Source organism: Nymphaea colorata, chromosome 7 (assembly GCF_008831285.2).
Source record: "Nymphaea colorata isolate Beijing-Zhang1983 chromosome 7, ASM883128v2, whole genome shotgun sequence".
Taxonomy (NCBI): Eukaryota; Viridiplantae; Streptophyta; class Magnoliopsida; order Nymphaeales; family Nymphaeaceae; genus Nymphaea; species Nymphaea colorata.
Genome location: NC_045144.1, coordinates 14,039,261 through 14,067,195, shown reverse-complemented (window position 1 = coordinate 14,067,195; position 27,935 = coordinate 14,039,261). Strand labels below are relative to the sequence as shown.

The 27,935-nt window shown below is 39.9% G+C and overlaps 2 protein-coding genes across 3 annotated transcripts in view; both read right to left on the bottom strand.

The window, feature by feature from the left end:
- Window positions 1-2,456, bottom strand: part of LOC116257596 (caffeoylshikimate esterase-like) — a 38,720-nt gene extending 36,264 nt beyond the window's left edge. The window contains exon 1 of the mRNA XM_031634516.2: window positions 2,137-2,456. Within this exon, the coding sequence (XP_031490376.1) occupies window positions 2,137-2,409 (273 nt within the window). The 5' untranslated portion in view covers window positions 2,410-2,456. The remainder of the gene's footprint in view (window positions 1-2,136) is intronic.
- Window positions 2,457-9,295: 6,839 nt separating this feature from the next.
- Window positions 9,296-27,935, bottom strand: part of LOC116257426 (synaptotagmin-5) — a 47,952-nt gene continuing 29,312 nt past the window's right edge. Inside the window, exons 13-14 of one of the 2 annotated variants that reach the window (XM_031634157.2) lie at window positions 16,841-17,146; window positions 9,296-9,632 (exon numbers count right to left, since the gene is read on the bottom strand). In XM_031634157.2, the coding sequence (XP_031490017.1) occupies window positions 9,417-9,632; window positions 16,841-17,146 (522 nt within the window). In that variant the 3' untranslated portion in view covers window positions 9,296-9,416. The remainder of the gene's footprint in view (window positions 9,633-16,840; window positions 17,147-27,935) is intronic. The other variant, XM_050078671.1, reaches the window with a different exon arrangement.

Here is a 27,935-nt window from a genome sequence, read left to right as displayed (position 1 = left end):
TACCAAAATACCCCAAAACTAAAAAAGGAAAACAAAAAAAGTGATCCACTTACAAGGACAAAGCCGGAAAATTTAAAAGCTACTATTTTTTAACCAAAAAAAAAGAAAATAATACCCTTATAGGAGCAGTGGGCCAGTGGCAGGGTTAGAAAATTTTTTTGAAAAGACAACTTTCATATGTTTTTCATATTTAAGGAGCACTCATACACAACACACACCAAATATTTAAATACATTAATTAAAAATAAAAAAAATCTTGAGGGGTTAGTGCGGTTAGGTGTTATTTAAATAAATCATAAAAAGAATATCATTTCATTTAAAAAGGTCAGTCCTACGAAGCTGGTTATATGCATTGCCAATGTGTTTTGGGTGTGATGTCATGCCACATGCCGTTATTTGTTTTATCCATTTTACATGTGATGGTAACGGTACAACAAATAACTTGTATAAACTACTAAATTAAAAATATTTTTAAATTTAAACACTACTTTTTTTTTATCTCAATAAAAGTTTGGTGCTTATTCATAAAATATTCCTAAAATGGATTTAAATTATTTGAAACTTTTATTTGTCTTGTCCCCAAGCACGTGGAATCAGCGAGTCGGCATCACGCTTGCACGTGGGTCCACGGGTCGATAATATCCGGTTATCGACCCGAAACTGGGCCTGTTGGATACGGTGAAAAAAACTCACTCCGAATCCTATCTGACTCGGACCTGCGGCACGGTTAATGAAGTCCAGAACCGAGTCTGAGATCCGATAAGGATGGAAAGCGATTACATGTACAGTTTCAGTCTCGTAAATTCAGATCCAAGCTTAAGTCAGACTCCAAATCTGATTAGGGGAGATCCAATTAGGTCCAAATCTGATTTACAAAAGTTTGTGTAACGATACTGTCGTCAATGGAATCCGGATAATTTTAAATCGTTTTGAGTAAAACTGTCCATAATTCGGAAGCAGAGCCGAAAACCATGGGCGGAAGGGAGAAGCCGCAGACGTTCATTGATTAAAAAATCATTATGATTGTCTTAAAAATTGTTCGACAAAATTACTTGGTTGTCTTGAAGCGTTTAACATAATTAAAATAATAAAATTTTGGAATCAAAATCTTTATTTAAAAAAGAAAATTAAAATTATTAAACGAACAAAGTATTTTGTTTTTGGAATTAAGAAATTGAAGCATGAAATTTTGATTCCATTTTAATTTGAAGAGAAATTATGAGTCTGTAATTTTAGTTCTTGAATCAAAATTTCAAACAGTGAACAATTTTAGTATAGCACAATCTCCTTTCCTTTTTTTTTTTTTTTTTTCCTGTAGCACCACCACTCATCCATGTGAAAGTGATTTCTCTTCAGTTGATTTACTAAGAATAAACCTTTCAAATCATTTTTTCCATGAAAGTATTTTGTTTTTGTCAAATCACAACTTTGGCACTTTCGTAACGGACAGTATTTCAGTCAAGATCACGGATACTTCTCCAGTTCATGCAAATCAACGATTGGCTGAGCCGAAGAATTTTTTCCAAGACAAGTGTTTTCCATACTTCACAGAAATCTCTGGGTGATTCTTTTTTTTTTTTGTTTGCGTCTTGTCACTTTCAGCACATTGACGACAACAATCATGCAATGATGCGAGTTCTGAAAATGATCCGATTGGGATTCACCGTTTGCTGGATCCAACCTAATTGATCCCTCCTAATTGGAATCAGGTGCAGACTCAAACTCAGACTTGGACCTGAACTTTTAAATCGAATCCAAATTTAGTTCCTAACCGAATTTGAATTCCAATTGTTCTCTGACTAACTTTGAGAAAGAACCAACTAGATTGCATATAAACGTTGATTTTAGAAAACAAAGTCTGAATCGGAATCCAAATCTGGACGCAATTACATATCGGATTCGAGAAAAGTTGAATCCAACTTGAATCTAAACCGTTAAAAAACCCGGAGCTCAGTTGGGTAATGGAGAGCAGGCGGAATCTCGCACCTCCATTCCTTTTGCTCATAAAAACATGGAAAGGGTCCACGAGAAGGGCGCGCAGGTCCCATACAGCTGGGCCCCACCTTTTCCTTGTGTTTTCTTAATGGGGCCCACCGAAGAAAACTCCAGAGAGAGAGGGAGAGGGGAACTACTAACCTTGAAGAGGGGATGATCGAGCTGCTGCTGCGTGTCGATGAAGGCAGATCGGACCCGCCGGCGCATCGTCCCGAAGTCGATGTTCTGCCGAGCAATGGCATTCAGCTCCTCACTCACGCCCTCGATCCTCTTCACCTCCGGCGTCTTCCCGCCTTTTGCGGCGACCGATAGGACTCGGACTCTCGCGGCTGCCATCTTCCCCCCGCCTGCTGCCCTCCTCCCTCCGCCGGATCCTCCCCAGCAAAGTTGCGGTCTTACCTGCAAAGCAGCCATGGTTGATATTGATTCCTCTCTCTCGCTTAAAGGTTTGAGACAGAAAGCTTTGCACTCTCAACCTTTAGGTAAAAGTTGATCATTAATATATTAAGGAGTTTGGAAAAGCAGCCTAACTTTAGTGTATATAATAAAGGAGCGCCCAACTTTACAAACATGTTAAAAAGCCTCTTACTATTCCCAAAAAGTTGACAAACGATTGTTTCATTGAAATAAATAATATGCCCCCTTTATTCAAATTTTAAAAGGAACAAAGAAAGGCACGGTCCTCGCTATCTGGTAAGGTTGTCACAATACGAGTAGTTTGGGAACAGTCATTTAAAAAAGAATGAAGAAAGGCACTGTCCTCGCTATCTAATGAGGTTACCTTAATGAGAGTAAGTACTAGTAGTTTGGGAAAAATAACATTGTGTTACAAATGCACCTACTCCAAAAAGTGGTTAAATGCATTAAGCAATTTAAAAAGTATTTCATGAATTTGAACACATTTATGAGACAGTAATAATGTGTTATTGATGCAAACAGCCGGTAGAAACCTTTGTCCTTGAACTCCTACCAACTCTCCTCAATGAACCCTCACCGTTTGGTGAAGGACGATGTCTCACTATCCGGTTAAGGCCAACAAAACCATGGTTGGGTGACAGTTCGCTGACACCTGCTATCGTTGCTGCCCAGCAGATACCATCCCTCGGCTGGATGGGTCGAGCTTGCTAGTGGTGGTCACCTTTTTTATTTTTCAAGTTTAAATAAAAGGTAGATTTGTTATTTAAAGGAGGTTATTTTGATTTTTTTATAAAATTCAGGTGTCTATTTGATATATTTGAAAAGTTGGGTGCCTATTGGTCATTAGCCCAATTAAGCAGCTCTTGGCAAGATTTTCATTGCTTAAACACATTTTCCCATTGAGCTAAAGTCTCCTCCCATAAAAGGTCTAAAGTTTGTGCTTTTCTTGTATGGTTAGTTGAGGGGAATTTCCATGTTATGCCATTAACACTGAAAGGGTTGTTTTTACCTTTTTTCAAAGGGGTATTCATAATTTTACAGAACAAAAATTTTGGTAGGTTCCACCAATGTTGTAAAAGGCGATAAGGCAATGGGAAGGCATTGGGCCTCTCATGAGGCGAGGGAGGCATTAATTGAAGCATAAGTTTCACGGACAAATTTGTGAATTATATAATATTTACAAAAATAACAACAAAACTGAAAAAAAAAAAGACTACTATACTAAGCATATCAATAAAACAATACACAACATATGCAAACCATAATAATTTGTAAATTCAAACAAATATAATGTGATAAATACATAGTACAAAGAGTGCTTGCATAATTGGTGCATAGCACGACATGTCCTGAACAGTTAAATATCATAGAATTATCATTGAAAAACAAATAATCATAACTAGGAAACCAAAATTCAAATGATAATATCAACTAAGAGAATAAGTAAATAACAAGTATTGGTGAACAATAATATAAGCATATTGAAATATGTATATGTACAAAAATTACAAAAAGTAACTAATTTGTGCAATTATCCAGTGTCAAAAAGTTCAAATGACTTTTGTAGGCAATTGGTTAATTGTATTTTCATCATTGTCATCTTCTTTAATGGATGAGAGTCATTTGAACTGTCCATATATTGAATAGGTTCATCTTCCTCTTCAGTTGCTTCATCATCAAAACTTTCTTGTTCTAAATCTTCTATTATTGTTTTATCTTCATATCAAAACAATAACACATAACAAAATATAACAATTACTAAAGAAAAAAAATAATGTTTTTATCTTTATTTCAAAAATTATAAATATGTAACATTACCTTTGCCAACACTTTTCTTTTGAGAAGTTGTCAACACTTTTACATTTTTCAAATGACAAGTGCAACCAAGAATTATCTAATAAAAGTAGTAAAACATAATCTTCTTATTCAACAACTCATTTATCATCTGAATCAATAGTATCAACACATAATAGAACTTGAGTACTTTTCTTTCTCATTTCTCTTTCATTCAACTTCATATTATAGATGACTAAAACCAAAGAATTAAGTTTTTTTTGCTCAAGGTCATTTCTTCTTTTTTGTATGTACCTATCATGTAATTGCATAACTTAATCATTTTGACAATTTTAAAAAAGCATTTGAATGATAGCACCATAAATGATTTGAAAGTTTCATTTATTTACCAAAGAGAATGAGCTCTAGTTATGCTCACATCCTAGTGCACTGCATGTAAGATTGAGAATTCTCATAGCAAAATTCTTCAATTTTTTTGTATTGTCGCCAAATGTATTCCACCAATTAGTTGACAAAAATAAACCTTTCATCTTGAGTAGCAATTTGCATTACCTCTTTACCTTTGGGATTTTTAGGATAATAATCACTATTTTGAAATTTTCGAGACAGAAACATGTTCTTCAATGCTATTTTGTTTGTACGAATACTCTACAAAATAAGATACGAAATGGCAAAACGCGTAATAGTAGGTTGTAGAAGTTCTTTACTATTTGTATATTTTCTCATCAAATTTAATACTCATGTATGTCCATATATAAATGTACTTACAACTTTTGCTTTTTCAATCACTTTCTTATGCAAACGTATCTTAATAATGTCTTCAAGAATTAAATCTAGGCAATGAGCTTCACAAGGTGTCCAAAAAATATGTTGAAAGTCATCAATTTCTTTTAACTTCATACCTGTAGCTTCATAGTTAGCAACATTATCAGTAACTACATGCATTATGTTTTTCTCTCCAACTTCTTTAACTATCAACATGAATAATTTTACCAAATTATCAGCTTTCTTTTTTACACCACTAATATCATAATACTTAAAAAAATGTACCTGAAATATTATTTACAAGAAAGTTAATCAATTTTTTATTTTTACCATCAGTCCAGCCATATGCTATTATGGTACAACAAGTCTTCAACCATGTCTTCTTATAGGCCTCTAATTTTATTTGCACTTCGTCAACTTCTTCATTTAGGACCGAAGTCGGCATATCGTTGGAGGTTGGTGGCTTCAATCATTGACCATAATTTTCTATAGTTTCAATCATTCTTTCAGATTATGGACTGTTACATAAGTTAAATGATAAAGCATTCACACACCTATGGCATAACATACTTACTTTCTTTTGTCTTTCTTGACGGTATTGTTGTTTGTTAGTTGTCGCATTTCTTAAGTTATAAATTGATTCATTAGACATCGTGAAATTTCAAATTTACGAACATTGAGATATGCAAGGCCACCACTGTTCGGTCATCAAAACATTCAAGATTGTCTTTTTTTTCTTTGTATTTTACTTTTTTGTACCTACAAATAATTATTGAAAAATTGTACAACACTTTGTGGTGCTTTGTCACATGCTTTAGCATTATTTTTTTTGTTCCAGCCAAGTGTTATTTTACTATGCAAACTCCACTTCTATAAGTTTCCTTACAATAATTGCATATCAAATTCTCTTTTTATATTTATCATCAGGATCTTCTTCAACACAATGTTCCTACGTTGGATGCCGTTGTGGCATTTTTTTCTCAAACCTAAACAATGTACTGCAAATACAATTCAATAAGCACATAATGAGTTCAATTACATAATATGCAAAAACTCAAATTACTATGCGAAATACTAACAACACATAATATAACAAATATTAACACCATACAACAAATTTGAATTATTAATAAGTAACAACATACTACAAACTTAATGCAAAACAAGTATTGACAAAACACATAAAAATATAAAAGGATTGTCTACCACGATGCATCAATTACCATTACCATTGACATATTCTTTAACATGATAACCATACTAAACAGAAGAGAATAAGACAAACATGTCTTTCAAAACGAGAACATGTTTAGTCTAGAAATAAAGAAAAGAAAACAAAAAAGCAAAAAAGTTTCCACAAAAATATATATATAATAAACAAGGTAATTATAGTAATGTAAATTTTTCTTGTTTCCTTATTTATTTATATAAAACGAGACAATGAAATAAATACTCTTCAATTGATTTGATAAATGATTGAACATATCTGTCTACCATGAAGCACAAAAAAACGGAATGAACTAAAGCATGTAAAAAATTTGAAAGAATATAAAATACAATAAAGATGCATTAAATGCTAAATCATAAAGTAAGAATACAAATCCCAAAACATATAATAAACTAAGACACTACTTGCAACACTAGGTAACAATGGGAGGAGGGCCACTATCCTCAGAGTACACATCAAGACTCCAAATGATGACAATAGTAAAAACAAAGATGAACATGTAATATGAGTGCAAGGACGACACACATGAAGAAAATAAGTTCAAGGTCTTCACTTTGTAAGCTACAGTCCCACAACACCATAAGCCACAACAGTAGCCATGGCGATACACACAAAGTAACAAAAAGCCCCATGGCAAGACACTGTGTACGATCACAACAACACACACAGAGGGCGACAGTCATGCCCATAGAGTTGAGAGAGCGAGATGGTGGCCATGGACAGAGAGACTGAAACAAAGAGAGAAAGGTGGCCACCTATGTTCGGTTTCAGCCATGGAGAGAAAGAGACTCAAAGAGAGAGACCTACAGTTTCAATGAAAATTCTGATGGTGACTGATGGCTGCACCAGCCGCACCTCCAACCTCTAGCAATTTCATAGGCATGCAGCAATCCTCTAGCAATTTCATAGGCATGCAGCAATGGTTGAAATCTTCACAGGTAATTTGGGATTGAGAAAAAGGGATTTAGGGATACAAACGGGGTTCAGTTAGAGCTACGTATGAAATGCACTTGACTAATTTTATTTAATTCTTAATTTTTTTAATTAAAAAGAACTAAACAGGCTTTGTCTCTGAGGCGTACGCCTCAAGCACGGAGTGTGCCATGGATGGAGGCATATGTCTCTACCAAATGAGGTGCACACTTCAAGGATGCATGCACCTCATGGCCCTTTCTCAAGGCATTTTTTTCTAAAAAACGCTTTGAGTCACGTTTTTTTCTAAAAAATGCTTTGATTCGCGTTTTAAAAAAAAACGCTTAGAGTCGCGTTTTTTTCTAAAAAATGCTTTGAGTCACTTTTTTTTGTGAGCTGTATGCTTCTTCCAACATTGGCTTCCACCTATTACCTTTAGAGGGAGTCTTTTATTTAATTGATAAGGTCATTTAGGTAATTTTCATTTCGACAATGAGCCGGGTACCCGACAGGTACTTGGTATCTGGCCCCATCGGGCCCAAAAAAAGCGTACCACGCCATCCCGATAACTTATTGAGCTGGCCCGGGTTGGCCTGATGGGCCCAACTTGGTCCGATATGTTTTTAATATTATTTTTTATTTTTATAATAATATTACGATATATATTTTATTACAATAAATTATATTTATGTATTATTTTATATTTTGGACCCAGGTTTGGAGTGTGGGGCTGGGCTTGGGTTGCAGTTATGAGTTGTGGTCCGGCTCAAGCCTGACTCTCGGGCCGGGCAGGTCCGATACCTAGGCTACATCCTGACATAACATATAACCTGCTTTATAGAAACTTATTTAAGGGAATAGAAAATTATATTTGTAATCTTATTTCAGCTAAGATGTTGCCTTGACTCTAGTTGGTGTGTGGCCACACAAGTAGATCCCTGCGGAAAACAGGTTATTCAAATGCGGGAGAGCTACAAATACATTTGGCGGCAGGACAAAATTAATTATAAATTTTGCAGATTTAAATTAAAAAGGGGACTAAATATAAACTACTCATCTCTTAAATTATGAAGTCCAATTCCTGCTTTGTGTGTGTACTAAATTCTCACATCTAGGGCATATATTTAGGCCATACATGTAATTTTTAGCAAGATCTTCTTTATAAGCAAGAGAATAAGAACCCTTTTTATTGAATTTTTAAAAATGGAAAAAGAATCTGATGTGGCCATCAATGTAAAGAAGGTTTTCTTCGAACCAAGATAAGTATTTGAGTTCTTTGTTTCCATCGTTTGTCACTTGTGCTCGCGAGGTCGGTGTAAATCAGGGTCGTTTCTTTAACACCATTTGCATGCTCCCGCCACTACAACCTTAATTTGTGGCCCTTGCCAAAAACATGGTTTGAACTGTTGGCAAAGCATTTGCGGACGACTTATGTACTGTTGGGAAAAATATTGTCGGGAGTCCGTTCCCAATGTTGAAATCCGTCGGGAGATCACCGTAGTATTGCCTACGGCTCTGACCGTTGGAAGAAATAAAGTTTTTCCGACCGTTTGAAACGTTGGGGTCAATGTTTCTCCCCACAGAATAAATTGTTCAGATTTATTTTATATCTTGACGACTTTAAACGTTACCAGTTGTTGTTACATACTGACAGCCTGAACCGCCTCGCCTGTAGTTGGACTTAATAGGGGAGGCGACGGCCTAACCTGCTTCTTACCTTTTTTGTTTCTCAAACGAACCACAAAAAATGAAAGGGGAGGCCGTCGCCGCCTTCGACGGCTTCACCGGCCATCCGCCGGAGAGAATGCTGCCAGCAGCAGCGATGGGCGAGGCAACGACCTCCCCTTCACAAAGAGACGGAGGAGGCATCGATATTGGGATCCTCATACGATTTAAGTAAACTACATGATCGTGAGTCCATAAAAATTGAAAACAATTTTGTAGATTTACATGACAAGGATGGATAGGGTGTATGTCCATGGAGATTGGCTGCATGAATTTCCTAATTTGTAACTATGGGACGGGGTTGTGAAAAAAATAATGAAGGAAAAAGTAAGAAAATATTGGATATATCATCCTCCAAGATGGTTGATAGGATAAAATATCAATATTTGGAAGACAAACAGAATATACCGAAGGGAAAATAATATTTATGAATGGAAACCAACTGGCTAATAACACATGGGAGCGAATATCTATGCAATATGCATATATAAATCCTCGCGTAAATGTACACCAACATACAGATACACGCAGAAATAGTTGCTGCTATCATTACTATACAGAAAAATGGGCCTCCCGTATGTTACAATTGTAATGTTGGAGATGCCAAGACAGCATGGTTGATTTCCTTCGCCAGCTCACTAATCTTGGAGAGAAGCAAGTTTTTCTCTCTTTCTAGCTGCAACATATACTTTTCCTGCTCCTCCTCCACCTGCTGAATCTCATTCAATGCCATTGATATCCCATCAAGATCCTCATTGTCCACCAACACATGAAACTTTTTTACAACTTCTTGCACCTGTGCATTTCCATCAATAAACCGAAATCCTAAGATGTACTAAGCAGCTGACAGTACAAGAAATTATTTCCATAAACAAATTACCCAATGTGAGATTAACAAAAGTTGACAGGTAATACAGAGTTTAACAAATTTTTTCAGTAACATACATTGGGTAAACAAAAGCCATCAAGATACTCATTGTCCATCAACACATGGAACGTCTTTACAACTTCTTGCACCTATGCATTACCACAAATAAACGAAAGTACCAAGATGTACTAAGCAGCTGATGGTACAAAAATTTATTTCTGTAAACTATTGCTTCTATCCAATGTGAGATAAAAAAGAAAATTGCCAGGTCATACAGAATTAACAAATTCCTTCAGTCGGATGAACAAAAGCATATATTCATCACTTGGAAGTATGTTATCTGAGTTTTTACATCATAATGTGTAATCCGTAATGTTTTTGGGTTTTATCCTATAGGTTTTGTTTTAAACAGAATAAGATCATGTACGACATTTGAGCTTTCAAAGTTGTCCTCAAAGGATTCAGAATATCTTCTGTTGGCCAATGTAACATGTGACGCTGTTGGACAATCATCATCAGGCTCAAATGGGTTCAAGCAACAGGCAGAACTATTTCACCTCTGACAAAAAGTCATTCTCTCTGATAGTTTAGGTTGATTCCTCCATTCAATTTTCAAGTGTCCAGGAGGGCACAGATAATAACAAGATGCAGTTTGAGGCCAACCAGGATAAAATTTACAGATTTTTCACCACCACATCAATGGTGTCGCTGAGTTTAAGTTACTATATTACCTTTCCTATTAAGTTCAAATCCAAGAAGAGGTTCCTACATACCCAAGGTGCTTCCTCTTTAATCTTTGACTTAAAAGGATCTTTTACCTCTTGACTTTGATGTTTCCAGCAGCATGTGACAACAATATCATCTACATATATGAACAACAAGGTAACAGTATCCCCACTTTGAAAAACAAACAAGAAGTTATCCAACAACCATTGACGAGAACTATGCTTTTGATTTTTTCTTTGAGAAACTACCAAATCAAGATTGTGATGCTTGTTTCAGCACATCCATAACTCTTTTTCATTTGAACACATAAGCTTTAGGATCACCCTTAGTATACGCGGAAGGCTGCTCCATGTATACCTCTCCTTTCAAATTCAAGTGTAAAAATGCATTTTTCATATCTAGTTGGCTCATCAACTGCCCATGATCAACTGCCAAAGCAAGTGTGGTTCAAATTTTGCCATCCTGATCATAGGACTGCACATTTTGGCATAATCTTCCTCATTTTCTTGTGTAAATTATTTTGCTACAAGCTTGCTTTATGTTGCTCGATACCTTGTTGAGTTTGCATTTTATTTTGTACGCCATCTAGAGCCAACCACATTTTTTTCAACAGGTTTACGTATCATTTCCTATGCCTGACTTCGTCGAGCATTCCCATCTTTTCATTCATTGCTTCAATTCACTTAGTTGAATATATGGCTTGATGAAAAGTAAGCAGCTCATCATGTTCATAATCTCTGAAAGAAAGACTTGGAATTCCAAGGTAATAATGTTCATGCAGATATTACTGTGATCCCTTAAAAAAAAGACTAAAGAGCTTCCACAAGTTGAATCCCATGGTTTCTTCTTCATCATAATTTGTTAAAGAAGCCGATGCAATCTTCTTATCATGGTGCCCAAAATCCGTTCTGCACTTGGGATATCGAGGGTGAATGTGACCAGGTAAATAACAAAATGGGATACCACTTTGGATTCTCCTTTATTTTGGTTTTTGTTGAAATGTGGTGGTTTCTAGGGTTTTATGTAATTTCCTTACCTAGCCAAGGCAAGTGATTAGTCCTTGTTAACTTTTGCAATGAAAACTGACAATGCTATCAACATTTTTGTTTAGGCTAAGTCTTATCCCTTCTCTACTTAGCCTAGTTGGAATTTCATGAATCAGTGGAGGAGAAGAAGAAGAGAGGCTCTAATCTATTTCTTAACCTTTGTAAGAGAATATAACATTTTTCTTATTCCATTTTGGGCCTTCTTATCTCATGGTATCAACAACATTCTCCCATTTTTTCCTCTAATTGAGATAATTCATACCAAATGGAAGTCAACTCTACAAAATAATTTATTAACTGTTTATCTCTTTGCTTGACACTTCTAGCTTTTTCTTAGACAATAGTGTACATGGGCCACGTCTTCTTTAAGTAAATATCCCCATATGGTTTCCCAAGCTTGGCTAGACCTTTCATAATAAAAAAGAATTTGAAACAATTTTGAGCTCAACCCCACTAACTGTCAAGGATATGATCTTGGAATTTTTTGCTTCCTATTCATCTATTTTTTTGCAATATTCTTCCATAGCTCTAGTTCTTTCATTTTTCATTAGGAGTCCTTTCAACGCCATTTTCAATCTAAACTAGTTTGGGAATAGGTTTCGGGATCATACCTCTTGTATATTCCTATAGACCTTGTTCTCTGATATGGGCTTCCAGATGTCTCCCTCAAACAACATAATTGCTCCCATCAAGTTTGAATGTTCGGAGGAGATTGGAGTACTTTGAGATTGTTTTGTCATGAATACAAATTCTCGAGAGACAAATACACAATACTTGAAGATTAAAATACGCCTCTTGCAAGGAATCATAAAAAAAAACAGCCAGACTTCTTATGTTTCCTTGGAGAAAAAGCAGTTCACAAAGCTGTTAAAAAGAGCATAGTGTTGAAGTATACGAATCTAATTTTCTTTCATGTTAGTCAAAGGTCATATTTGTCATTTCTGTTGTAACTAGTTCTAACCCTCTTATCAGTATAACTCTTGTAAGTGAAGGGCAGTTTAGTCTTTTACTTTTCTACATATGTCTTGGAACTAGGGTTCTGCCCCATTCATTATGCTCTTTTTTGTTTTTTCATGGAATGTAGCTTTGGTGTTTGTTGCTTATGATAGCTTCAAGACTAGCAATTTGTTGCTACAAGTATTGTTGGTTTATTGTGTTTGGTTTGTCGCACATGAACATGGTATCAGAGCTACAAGATTTGGTTTGGATTAGGTAAAGGTTGTTGCTGTCTTTTCTTGATGCGACTATTTGTATTCCTCCTGTAGAAGTTGCCTGTCTGGATCTGCATTCAAGTCATGGCTTGAAAGTATAGTTTTGGCCTTTTGGGTTAGTGTTGGTTAAGATCTCGGTCGAACTTTTGGTTGCTGCCTGAAGTTCGCTGGGCGCATCATGGTGGCATTGGTTTGAAAGTTTTCCTTGCTGCTGGAAGCTACTTTACAAGCTTGCTGTTTTGAAGGTGCTGCAGCTGGAAGCTGTTTTACAGCTTGCTGTTTTGAAGATGTTGCAAGTTTGTTTAACTGCTAATATTCTTTCTGTGCTGCAACTGTGTTTCCGGCTGTTGAACCATACAAGTATGGATAAGAAAGAACTTATGCAAGTATTAGTTGTAAAGTTTGATGGGTCGAACTATGCATATTGGGATACTAAATAAAATGACTCAGATATAGGGAATATGTCAATGGATCCAAGAAAAAATCCTGAAGATGATTATGAAGATTTTGTGACAGCATTTGATAAATGGATGAAGACTCTTAACCAAGCACAGCCCTAAGTATAGTTAAGTTCGAAGGTGCAAAAGACATTTGAGAATATCTTACATTGATGTATATTCAATCAAATTAGGCTAGAGATATCAATTAGCTCAAGTTTAGAAAAGTTCAAGGCAAGAAGATGAATATATCTAATCGTTCTTTGTAATTTTTAAACAAATAATGTATGATCTTGCTATGATGCTCGCTAATGTGAGGTGTACATTACAAACTATCCCCTAAGGCATACACATCAGTATGCATGGCACTCTAGGCCTGAGTGTTGAACCAACTCTGATACAAAATGCCACGATCCAGCTGATGGATCCCGACCCGCCCTTTAGTAGTTTCGATTCCAGCCTGAAAAAAGCTAGGAACCAAGACAACTGTTAGTTAAAGTACTTATATCGTGAGCCACTTTTAGTAAATAGTTCAGGATGGTGGGTGTTAACTGTTATTTTTATAAGCCTCTCTTTATTAATTTTAGTTAGTGTGCAGACTGATTGTGTGATTTTTTTTATCGTCCACATCTCCTTTATTAACATAGTGTTGACATATGTTGTAAATGGGTCTTCTGTCTGGGTTTGGGTCTAGACCCGGTCTAATATGTTAGACTGTTAAGGCTCTACTTAAGCTTGTGTAATCCCTATTTTTGGTAGTGAATGAAATATTGCAGGGAGAGAGAGTATGGCTGCTAGTGGGCATCAGCTCTCCTCCATCGGGGTTTTTTTCCCTTTAGTTGAGGGGTTTTCCACGTTACATCTGTTTTTGGTTACTGTTCTATTCCTTTTTGTTTCAACATGGTATCAGAGCCAAATCTCTGAAAAAAAAAGCAAAAAAATTTGGTCAGCGTGAAGTTCCTGCCCGACGTGCTGCCGTGGAGTTTCGGCTCCTCTGCTCACACCCAACGCAGCCATGGTCTGCTAACGCCCGAAGTGCTATCGTGAAGGAACAAATTTTTTGCTTCATCCTTGGCGTCGCTCCCTGCCGCCGCTCCCAATCGTCACGTCCTGCCACATCCTCTGTCGTCGCTCCCTACTGCCGTGTCTACCGTCAAAGCTTATCCTTCGCTGCTGCTCCCTGTCACTGTCCCTCCGCTTTGGTCGACTGCCGCTACTCTCTGCTGCCGCCTCCTCTGCCGTCTCTCTCTGTAGCATTTTTTTTCTCGTGTATCCTGCTGTGGTCGAAGGTTTTTTTCCTACTTATTCCATGGCTTCCAGTTGCTATTCATCGCCTAAGCTGCCACGCCTGGAACATCGCCCGACCTTAGTCTGGTGCCTGCCCTACTGCATCGTTCAATCTCAGCGGTGACTGTCCTCGTTTCAGCAAGTAACCTCTTTCTGTTTTATCTTCCGTTACTGCTGTTGTGTGTTTGTTGCTGCGCCTTGCGTGTCACAGGCATTTCTCTTTGTCGTTAACGGTTATATCACTGCATTGGGAAGGCGGAATCAGCCTCCTCTACTGTTAATACTGACCAAACTGAGGTTGGGGTTGCTAGAGCTGAAAATATACCTGTTCAGGTTACCACTATTCGTCTTACTAAGGATAACTATCTTCAATGGAAAAAAGCTTGAACCACTTGAGACTAGCCACTTATGGGATACATGATTTCTTGAAGACAATCAGGTAAAAACCTGGGTTGTTAACTCTAGATCATCTGATATTCAACCTCTTATTCTTCGTAAGAAGACTGCTAGAAACATGTGGGGCATTTTGAAACAAATGTATGGCCAAAAGAAGAAAGATGTTCGTGTATATCAGTTAATGAAGGATGTCTATGCCCTGCGACAAGGTAAAAACATGAGATTTTATACCTTACGAAGAAGAAATGAAGAAAACCCCTTTCCTCCCAACGAAAATCAACCACCCACGCACAAATCGACCCCTTAATCTTCGATTTCACAGTGAAAATCAACTTTTTGATGGTGAAAATGGAAGATCGCCCTCCCTGACGGCAGTATCCGAGCTTGAGAAATGAAGAACGGAGGCTTTTTTTTCAAAAAGAAGCCGAATAAATAGGTCTCGGGGCCCCTTTTGCGAAATCAGCCCGTATTGTACGATGCGGGGTGTATCGCCCCGTATCGTACGATACGGGCCCTGTATCGTACGATACGGGCCCTGTATCGCACGATACGTGTGATACAAGTATGATACACCCCCTATTTACGATACGGGGGGTGTATCGTACCGTTATTTAAAAACGATACGGTACGTATCGTACGATACGGGGTCGTATCGTACGATACACAGAGAAACTATTGTGTTTAAGAGAAGCAGCAGTCTTTTACCGTTGGGTGAAGAAGTTTCAGTCATCGACTGAAACAGTTGTTCTCATATCGTACGATACGCAGAGAAACTATTGTGTTTAAGAGAAGCAGCAGTCTTTTACCGTTGGGTGAAGAAGTTTCAGTCATCGACTGAAACAGTTGTTCCATATTACTGCCTGTTTTATATATTTTCAGATCTACTTATTTGAGAAAGGTTCAGATATTGTTTCCCGTTTGAGATATTGCTGCCTGTTTGAGGAAGTTTCAAATTTGTTATTGGAGTCATAAGCCTCTATTCCGAATTTGTCTGTGCTGCCTTTGATCCTTTACGTCTGATATTAGTGGACAACAACATCCTAGACTCTTAACGTGTACACCAATCGAGTTTCCTTCATTTACTATGGTTGATAACAGTAAATCTGAGGGCTCTACTGAATACAAGATGGCTGAAAATTCATTCTCCTATGGAACCACAATAAAGCTTAATGGTTCAAATTATGAAATATGGTCCAGGGTATTCATAATGTCTGTGGCTGGCCATAGGAAGAAATATATTCTTGAGGATGAATCTACTGAGAAAAAAAGGGATATATGCTGCGTGGGATGAAGTTAATTACATTGTTATATCTTGGATTATGAATAGTGTGGAGTCTCATATAGCCCCAACTATTGCATATTATAGCAAGGTCAAGGAGATGTGGTCTTTTTTGAGGAAGACATATTCGGATGCCACTAATGTAATTAAGATCTTACAATTGAAAGAGGAGTTATGCAACATACGGCAAGGGGATCAGGACCTATCTCAGTATTTTGCTACATTGACTGCTACATATGAACGATTAAAGGCTCTTCATCCACCTTGCCAGCATTGTTATGCATCACACTGTGAAACTGAAATATCTTCACAACAAGAAGAAGAGAGAAGGAAGAGTTATGTGGCCAGAAAGTCACATGTCCCAATGTGGGAGGCTGTGATAAAGGGAGTGACACCCTAATGTTACAAAGTTACCCTTATGATAATGGGTCAGTTTACAAGTATACCAGAATATGTATCATATTCGTTGGAACCTTTTTTCATCCAGACCCAGTACAATTATAAACAGAATTACACATATTATACACAGCATCTTAACAGTCTCCTTTACTAACACAAAACCCATTTGCAGTAAGAATTTCTAAAAACATTAACACACATAGAGAGCAGGAAGACAATATTAGGAGAGATGCATCCCCACATCCTTTCCTTTCTGATGACAGAGTTATATTTAGCTAAAAAGGGGAACTGGAAATCTATAATTATATGTATGAATATCCATCAGAGCCTCAGAAAGACATAATAACGAGTTTACCTTTAGAGACATTTGGAGTGCCTTACTGGATACTGAAAAACCATGTTCAACAGCAGTTTGCACTTGCTGTTCATGCACTTTCCTGGTAATTTGCACATGGATTTCTCCAGCTTCGGCTTCTTGAAGAGGTACCCATTTATCAAGTGTAACATTTGGAAGCAGGCTGTTACATTCAATAATGCACTTTCCTAAGTTTGATGCAGGGAGAACAATATTATGGTCTTTTACATGCAGCTCTAGGTGACTCGTAGTCTCAAGAAACTCAAACTTTTGATTCCACTGGGGATTGAGTGTTTTATGAACAACCTGCATTTCAAAATGGCATTAGGCAGAGACAAGCAATAGAGCATTTAGATGAGATCTGATATTGATAATATGCATATTTATTCAGAAACATACAATTTCTTTACATTGCATGTCAAATCATAAGTGCAAGCTGTAACAACCCTATCCACCCTCATGGATGAGTTCAGTGCAGACTCTAGCCAGAACCTACACATGTCAGCTTTTATAGCAAGAAATAGAACAAGTCCACCAACTCTCCAAACAATAAACCTATTGTAGAAACACGAACCACACAGAGAGAGAGTGGAGAACGAACACACAATCTACGTGGAAAACCTCAGAAAGAGGTGAAAAACCACGGGGAGGCTCTGACCTAGGGGCACACCGCAACCCTAGGAGAGAGAAAATTAGATTTCACTTAATTCAACACTAAACACAAGTGACAATATAAAGAGGGAGAGAGGAGAAGCCGCCTAGGGTACCGAGCCCGCCTCGGTACCCGCGCCCCATAGAACCGGGTCCAGGAATGGATCCGGTTCCCACAGCAACATATTCTAACACTCCCCCTCAAGCTTGGCATACATGTCAAACATGCCAAGCTTGCTAACATTCTTTTCGAATGAAGAAGTACAAAGCCCTTTAGTTAGGACGTCTGCAACTTGATCTTCAGACTTCATATATGGCAGAATCAGCTCCTTTGAGTCAATGCGTTCCCGGATAAAATGACGATCAATCTCCACATGTTTGGTCCTGTCATGTAGAACTGGATTATTGGCAAGATTAATCGCAGACTTGTTGTCACAGTACATCTTCATTTTATCTCCCAACTCCACACCAATATCAGTCAAAAGAATCTTCAGCCACAGCATCTCTGTAACCCCCATTGCAACAGCCCTGTACTCAGCCTCCGCACTAGACCTCGAACATACTTCTTGCCTCTTACTTCTCCAAACAACTAGGTTACCTCCAAGAAAGATACAATACCCTGTAGTAGACCTCCTTGTGTCAGTGCAACCTGCCCAATCTGCATCTGAGTAGCCCTCAATGGTAAGTTTGTCCTGTCGAGTATACAACAGTCCTTTTCCTGGGTCATTCTTTAGATATCCCAACACTCTTTCTGCACTCTTCCAGTGACAATCCGTGGGAGCATGCATAAATTGACTTAGCACATTTACCGCATACGTGATATCAGGGCGAGTTAGAGTAAGATAGATAAGCTTACCTACTAGCCTCTGATATCGCCCTTTTCCTTCCTCATCCAGAATAGTGCCCGTCTTGATACTTATCTTAGTTCCCGACTCTATAGGAGTAAGATAGGGCCTACAACCAAGTTTGCCTGTCTCCTTTAGTAAGTCAAGAGTGTACTTCCTTTGATTCATAACCAGCCCTGTCTCTGATCGAGCAATCTCTATCCCCAGAAAGTATCTCAGCTTACCCAGATCCTTGAGGTCGAATTCCTTAGATAATCTCTCCTTCATCTTTCTGTTTTCTTCTTCGTCACTGCCAGTGACAATCATATCATCAACGTAGACAAGGAGAAGACTCACCAGACCACCTCTCTGCTTTATGAATAGGGTATGATCTCCATTTCCTTGCTTGTACCCAGTAGACTTCATAACGATCCTTAGTCTCTCAAACCAAGCTCTAGGCGACTGCTTCAAGCCATACAAAGCTTTCTTGAGGTGACAACATTTTCCCTCTTGAACATACCCGGGAGGCATGCTCATATAGACTTCTTCCTCCAGATGGCCGTTCAAGAACGCATTTTTAACATCAAGCTGGTCCATGCGCCACTTCCTGTGCACAGCAAGAGCAAGAATAACCCTCACGGTCTTCAACTTTGCAACAGGGGCAAAGGTCTCAAGATAGTCGATTCCATACTTCTGACTGAACCCCTTTGCAACCAAACGAGCTTTATATCGATCTACAGTGCCATCAGGTTTGTACTTCACGTTGTAAACCCACTTAGAGCCAACTAGGTGTGTCCCCTTAGGAATATCAACAACTTCCCATGTTTTGTTCTTAGCTAACGCACCCATCTCCTCTGTCATAGCATTTAACCACTTGGGATCATCCTTAGCATCATCCACCGACCTGGGAATAACAACTTTGGATAAGGTTGTGATAAAACATTTGTAATTTGTACTGAGCTTAGCATAAGAAACAAATCTCTGAATAGGGTGAGAAGTACATGACCTGGTGCCTTTGCGCACAGCAATGGGGAGCTCTTCATTCGATGGACTTGGGTCATCCGGGGAGATCACAGGATTGGGATTGGTTCTATCCTCATCACCAACATCTTCCACTGTAGCTTTCTCCTTTCTGACATAAACCTGGCCAAACAAGTGATCCCGGGCAACAATGGGCTGAGCATCCACCGTGACCCCTTCCATATGGCTGCCCTTCTCATTACTGACCGTGACCGTGTCAATCACACTGGGACTAACCTTGTAATCCAAAAACTCTATAAACTGAATTAGCTGATTAGAGGAATACTCTTCCCCTTTGTTCCCAAGACACTCCCCCTGAAGAGGATTCACCGAAAAATACGACTCATGTTCATGAAATGTGACATCCCTCGAAACATACACTTTGGAAGTAGTGGGATCCACACATTTATACCCCTTCTGAGTGGAGGAGTACCCCAGGAAAACTCCTTTAATAGACCGGGGATCAAGTTTTTTGAGAGTAGGGCTATGATTATGCACAAAACAACTGCACCCAAAGACACGAGGAGTAAGAGGCCACGGATTCTGAGTGGGCCACAGGGTAGAATAAGGAGACTGACCATCCAACACCCTAGTAGGCATACGGTTAATGAGATGTGCACTAGTGAGAAGTGCATCACCCCAATACCACTTCGGGACATGACGTTGGAACATAATGGCCCGGGTAACATTCAATAGATGACGATTTTTACGTTCAGCTATACCATTTTGAGGAGGGGTATAACTACAAGAGGTTTCATGAACAATACCCTTGCCTTTCAAGAATTCATCAAGGGATTGGGAGACATATTCCCTTGCATTATCCGTACGGAAAGCTTGAACAGTAGTATGGAATTGAGTCTCAACAAAGGCAACAAAGTTTTTCACAACTGCTGGAACCTCACTACGTTCTCGCAACAAGTACACGAACGTACATCTAGAGTAATCATCAATAAGCGTCAAAAAATAGTGACAACCACCACACGTGGGTACTCCAGAAGGACCCCAAACATCGGAATGAACTAAGGCAAACGGATGAGTGGTTTTATTCAAAGAAATAGGGTACGAAGCCCTGACATGTTTAGCCAATTGACACACTTCACAAGCGAAGGAGTCAATTGAGACAGAAGCAAACAAATGAGGAAACAACTTCTTTATTAACTGGAAGGGTAGATGTCCAAGACGCTCGTGCCATCGCAGAACAGTAGATCTATCGTTCACACCAGACAAGTGACCACTCGTGGCAGAAATCAATGCTGAAGCAACTTGTACCGGCAGCCTGTAGAGCCCGTCAGTAACCGAACCAATCCCAATCTTCTTCCCCGTCACCAAGTCCTGCAGGGAACAATGATCAGCAGAGAAAATCAGATTACAGTTTAATTCTTTAGTAATACTGCTGACAGAGAGTAAGTTGACAGGAATATTGGGAACATGCAGGGCATTGTGAAGACGGTATTTGTTCAACAGGGACAAGCTCCCTTTCCCAGCCACAGAGATAGAAGACCCATCTGCCATAGACACGCGTTGCTTGCCAGAAGAAAGTTGATATTCTTGAAAGAGTTTAGAGTCCCCTGTCATGTGGTGAGTGGCTCCACTATCAACAATCCAATCACCAAGAGAAGAGTTACCTTGATCAGTCGAGGCAACGAGAGCTTGGGCTAGCTGAGCCCCTTCAGACGTGGAGGACTCCTCAGGGGTAGTAGATAGACGGCTGATGTACGCCTGTAGCTCCTTGAGTTGAGCAGGGGACAACTTGGACTTTGCACCACTAGAAGAATTGCTCTGACTGGAATCAGACACAGAAGGGCTACGCTTGCCAGAGGGAGGACGACCTCTGACCAGTCTCTTCTCGGGATGAAGATCCCAACAGAAATCCACCGAATGCCCCAACTTGTGGCAATGAGTGCAATGTCGGGCAGGACGCTGCCCAGTCCCTGAGGCACGGCTGACAAAGGCAGAAGGGCCATGTCCGGTGTCAAGATGCATCACTTGGCGACGTTGTTCTTCAGACTCAACACGAGCATATACTTCCTCTATCCCCGGAATCTCATCACCATTAAGAATCTGGCTACGAATAGACTCAAATTCATCCCGCAGGCCTCCCAGAAACAGAAACGTACGGTCCATCCATTCCTTTTCCCAGTAGAGGGAATGATCTGAACCGCATGTCCACTCATCAGTCACATGATAATCTAACTCCTCCCACTTGGTCTTCAGGGCAGCATAGAAGGCAGCAACAGACAAATCACCCTGTGTCAGAGAGTAAATACTGCGTTTAATCTGATAGGTGCGCAAATGTCTCTTCTTGCGACCATACATCTTTGCAAGCACAGTCCACATATCAAAAGAGGTCGGCTTCCGCAGAATGAGGGGCTGAATATCGGATGACACGGAGCTGATAATCCACACCTTCACTTGGCTGTCCTCCAACGCCCACGTCGCCCATTGAGGATCAGATTTGATGGGCGCAGGTTTGTCGCCAGTGATGTAAGAGAGACGCCCACGGCTAGTAATCCCAATCTCGAGAGCGGCAGACCAAGATAGGTAATTGTCCTTGGTCAGACGGATGGAGGTGACCTGGAGCGGCACGTTCTCAGTCTTGGAGGCGCTGCCCGTGTCAAGAACTGCATCTTTTTGAGTCCCCATCGCTTCTGCCATCACAAACTAGCACACAGCAACAAGAGGCACAGCAGCGGGAATGAGGCAACGGCGTCGGGAAGGAGGCAACGGCGTCGGGAAGGAGGCAGCGGCGACGGCGGCTGGAATGAGGCAGAGGCAACGTAAAGCAGGCGACGGCGCAGCACAGAGGCCACCCACGGTGGCAGAAGCAAAGAACGGGACGAACGGAAGACCGCGGAGGCGTAACAGAGGGCGGCGGAACAGAGGACGGCGGCGGCGGAACAGAGGACGGCGGCGGCAGAGCAGGGCGACGTCACAAGGGCAGCAGCGATGCCGGAACAGAGGACGGCGGCGGCGGAACAAAGGACAGCGGCGGCAAAGCAGGGCGACGTCACACGGGCAGCAGCGGCGCCGGAACTTCAACGGCGTCGGGCGACGAAAAAACTTGACGATCCTTGGAAAAAACGCTTCTCCAACTCCGCGGGCTCTGATACCATGTAGAAACACGAACCACACAGAGAGAGAGTGGAGAACGAACACACAATCTACGTGGAAAACCTCAGAAAGAGGTGAAAAACCACGGGGAGGCTCTGACCTAGGGGCACACCGCAACCCTAGGAGAGAGAAAATTAGATTTCACTTAATTCAACACTAAACACAAGTGACAATATAAAGAGGGAGAGAGGAGAAGCCGCCTAGGGTACCGAGCCCGCCTCGGTACCCGCGCCCCATAGAACCGGGTCCAGGAATGGATCCGGTTCCCACAGCAACATATTCTAACACCTATAAAGGTCTTGATATCATTTTTCCAGTGGTTTCTAAGTAAATAAAACTTATAAGCCAGAAAATTCCAACGGCATGTTCTGAAATCCTCAATAAAATCCAATCCATTGCATGAACTTGTTTTCTTGATTGAAGAATGGATGATATTTATGTCCAATAAATGTGATATATAATTCAAGTGTGAGGGGTCTACAAAGCAAAAAGATGTGGTGATAAGAGCTATATGGATACTTAAAACAAGTAGGCAAGCAGGAGAACTTGGCAGGACAAGATCAATTGTTGCAAGATTTGAGGTTGAACAGACAAAGGAACAAAAGTACAAAAGCTACTGAGTCTAATGTGAAATGCAAAAAGTACAGGATGCCCTGGATATGACTAAGCAACTCAAGACAGTGTGACAACTGACAAGTGCATGAAATTGTGACCAACACATGGACAACCCAACAATTATTGTTGTGAGAGAACAATCTAGAGAGTCATGTAACAACTGATAGATTCTGCATGTCCCTTCTTTCACTGTTTGATGAAATCAAGAGTCACTATCCATGTGACATTGCTACTTCTAGTTCTCCCAGAACTCATACCATGATAGTAAATTGAAGTTAACTTCTAATGCATGTTAACCACTTACATACTTATGACAGTACAAAACAGCTAGGGTACATTGGACATTATGGAAAAGTCAGGATCCAAAAATGTTTGCACCTACAAAGTGATTTGCATGGTACTAGGGTGCCACCATTGTGTGGAACCTAGACCCATGAAATGGTTGCACTGCACTGGGGAAAACAAAAACTGGCACTTGGAGTTGCGGCCACGAACTTTCACTGCTGATCAAGGTGATTTAAGGCAATGGAAGAGAGAAGAAAGAGCATCAGTTGTAGAGAATCCAGCCTCTTCAAAGATATATAATTTTTTTTTTCTAAACTTAAGCTGCAAAAGTAGGTGGCGTTTGAAAGCCTGGTACTAAAATGCCAGGTATTTTAATACCAGGCTTTTGTGGAGTGGAACAGAAGTTCCAGATTCTAAAAGCCATCATGTGTGATGGTCCAGAATTTCTATACCAGGCATTTAGTACCCCCTTTGATGGCATGGTGTTAAAATTCCATTTGATGAAACCCATGACCATTGCAAAATACAATCTGCTTGCAAAACAGGCTGTTACTTGGCCTTTTATATTACATGTCTATTCATGTTTGCAGATGTATCACGAAATTTATAGGTTCCTTTATTAGATGCATCACAGCATGAAAATAAATTTTCCTTTTTTCAAATAGGCAAAGCATTGAGAATCCTTGCTGAAGATCAGATGGTTATAAAATGTAATCTGTCCTCATGTACTATATATTGAGATCAAAACAATAAATGAATTGTTACAAAATGGTAAAACCATGACAACCCAACCCGATCTACATTGAACCATTACAAAGATAAAGTTCATTGAGCAAGAAAAATATAAGATATAGTTCAGTTTCTGTATTGTCTACTAGAAATACATTCAATTGGGAGAGTTTAGTACTGTATTTTGCAAGGACATCAAAGACTGTTCTTCTATATTTACTCTGCACTTCACGTACATATCCAGAAGTGCATTTCCAATAACTCTCAGAAACACCTCCCTTTTTGATAATTCTTGTATGAATTGAATGGCCACTATAAACTCCCCCCACCTTTACATACCATGGTAAATTCATCAGGCATGCCGCCTTTGGAGCACATATACTGCAAGAGCTTCAGTTCTTCATGACCACAGCCAGTCTTGGAATACCCACAAATCAAGGAGTTCCATGAAACCACATCACTCTGAGAAATTTTATCAAATACTTTTCTCCAAGCACCAATGCTCCATTTTCCATATACATCTTGACAAGTGAATCAAATAACTGTACGATAACAATCCACTAATTACAGCATGTTGGTGATTGGTGAACCTGTTGAGCTTCTGTTAACCACCTACAACTACAAGCCTTAAAAATGTGGTTCAGGGTGTGCTCCTCCAGTGAAACACCCCACTTTAGCATCCTTTAACGAAGGCAAAAAGACTTACGTTTGTAAATTGATGCAAGTGCAGCAATCAAGGTGTTGAAGATGAAGAGATCTGGTTGGAATTCAAAGTGGTGGAAGAAGGCGAGTGACAGATCCAGGTTCTCATGATGTGAGATCTTGGAGCGGTAGAGGAGCCCGCTCATGGGGAAGGTCTTCTCAGTGAGGTCAAACAATAACTTCTTCATTGGAACGGGTATCAATGAAAGCACAAAGAATCCATCAAGAGGCCTAAAACAACTTGGAAAATCTAGGAATCAACATAAATGAGAAAGGGGGGAGAGAGAGAGAGAGAGAGAGAGAGAGAGAGAGAGAGAGAGAGAGATCATTTGTTAAATAGTTATAGGAGCAGGATGGAGGGCTAGGATTCTTCTCCAATCCAAGAGCTTCAAATGAGAAATGCGGCACACTAGGGTCTTGATGGACTGACTCTTAAGGATCAACTCCCATTAATTTTGGACAGGAGTAGGAGGTGGCACTCATCAACTGCATACTGTTACAGAAAGAGGGAAATGAAGATGATGACCCACAGGCATGGAAGCATGCTGCTGCCTGATATAGAGTTGCCAAGAATCGAATGATTACCCCAGCCATAAGGAGGAAAAGGGCAACCTAGAAAAGTTGGTTGCAGCTGCACAAAGAGCATGAGGCCCAGACAGAAACAAAGATGCATGAGTGAGCTCCTAATGGTCAAAAAGAATGTTGGGATTAAAGTCACACCTCCATGGCTGGAACTTTAATCGCAGCATGTTACTTCCAGATCTGCCCCAAAAGCACGGGATTTTATTTCTGCGTTTGTTGGGGCATGTAACTTCTATACAAATTTGAATTTTAATTCCACGTCTGTAGTGGAATACCATGCATTCTGTAGAAACACGAACAAGAAGAGGAAGAGAAACAACGATCACGATGTAACGTGGAAAAACCCTCAACAAGAGGAAAAAAACCACGAATGAGGAGGAGCCGGTGCCCACTAGCCGCCAGACTCTCTCTCTCCTTTGTCTTTCATTCACACAATAAGGATTAGGGTTACACAACTTAAATAATGCCCAACAAGGGCTACAAGTTGGATACGGATCCGGACCCGGTCCCGAGACCCATCTAACATACTTCAACACTCCCCCTCAAGTTGGGCATACATATCAAACATGCCCAACTTGGATACATTTCTCTCAAATGAGGTCGAAGATAAAGCCTTCGTCAGAACATCAGCCGTTTGGTCTTCAGATCTCATGTAAGGAAGTATAAGTTCTTTAGCATCAATTCTCTCTCGAATGAAATGTCGGTCAATCTCAACATGCTTTGTTCTGTCATGAAGCACAGGGTTGTTGGCCAAGTTAATTGCAGACTTGTTATCGCAATACATCTTCATTGGTTCTTCAACTTTTATACCAATATCAGTCAACAATACTTTCAGCCACAAAAGCTCAGAAACTCCCATAGCAACAGCTCTGTATTCTGCTTCAGCACTGGAACGCGAACAAACATCTTGCCTTTTACTTCTCCACACTATGAGATTCCCTCCCAAATAAATACAATAGCCAGAGGTGGACCTCCTAGTGTCAATACAGCCTGCCCAGTCTGCATCTGAATAACCTTCAATTCCAAGAGTGTCTTGCTTGACATATAAGAGACCTTTGCCAGGATTCCTCTTCAAGTAGCACAAGATCCTGTCAACAGCCTTCAAGTGGGCATCCGTGGGAGCATGCATGAACTGGCTCATCACATTCACAGCAAAGGTAATATCAGGTCTAGTGAGAGTAAGGTAAATTAACTTCCCTACAAGACATTGATATCTTCTTTTTGCCTCTTCACAGAGTAGCTCCCCGTCTCTCAGACTTAGCTTATGGCCAGCATCTAGAGGAGTAGAAGCTGGTCTACACCCTAGTTTCCCAGTCTCCTTTAACAAGTCTAGAGTGTACTTCCGTTGATTTAGCACAAGGCTAGTCCCAGACCTAGCAATTTCTATGCCAAGGAAGTATTTCAACTTACCAAGGTCCTTAAGATCAAACTCGATCGCCAACAGTTTCTTTAACTTCATTATTTCATCTTCATCATCACCTGTGACAATCATATCATCAACATATACCAACAGAATAGTAACCTTTTGCTTATTTCTCTTCACAAAAAGTGTATGATCTCCATTCCCTTGATGGTATCCACATTGTCTCATGACAAGTCTGAGTCGTTCAAACCATGCTCGAGGAGATTGCTTGAGCCCATATAAAGCCTTCCTTAGCTTGCAACATTTTCCAGGTTCCTCATATCCTGGAGGCATACACATATATACTTCCTCTTCAAGGTCTCCATTGAGAAAAGCGTTCTTGACATCAAGTTGGTACATCTTCCACTCCTTCATCACAGCTAAAGAGATAATGACTCTGACCGTCTTCATCTTCGCAACAGGAGCAAAGGTCTCCAAATAATCAATCCCATATTTCTGACTAAACCCCTTGGCCACAAGGCGAGCTTTGTATCTTTCAACACTCCCATCTGGTTTGTACTTGATGGTGTAGACCCACTTAGATCCAACCAAGTGAGCCGCCTCAGGAATCTTTACAACTTCCCATGTCATGTTTCTTCGCAAGGCTTCCATCTCTTCTTGCATAGCATAGGTCCACTTAGGATCACCCTGAGCCTCAGCAACATTCCTGGGAATCATAGTCAAAGAAAGAGAAGATACAAAGCATTTGTAGTCCTTGCTCAGTCTAGAATATGAAACAAAGTTACCAATAGGATGTTGAGTACATGACCTGACACCCTTTCGCAGGGCGATGGGAAGCTCTTCACTAGCAGCAACAGTCTGAATCTCTTCTTCAACAGGTTGCTTCTGCGCACGACTTGGGTCATCCAGGGAAGGACTAATTGGATTGGGAGTAGAATTCTCACCACCTGTCATCTCATCTGTACAAACTCTTCGCCTAGAGTAAACTTGCCCAAATAAACGATTGCACTTCTCTTCTGCCTCAGTGGAACACTCTCCATTTTTCTCCTGTTCATGCACCTCACTAGATGGACCATTTTTCTCTTGTTCATGCACCTCACTAGATGGACCAACGGAGTCACGCCTGTAGTCCAAAAAATCTGTAAACTGAATTTCCTGACTCGGAGAATACTCTTCCCGTGACATAGAGTACTCCCCCTGAAGAGGATTCTCA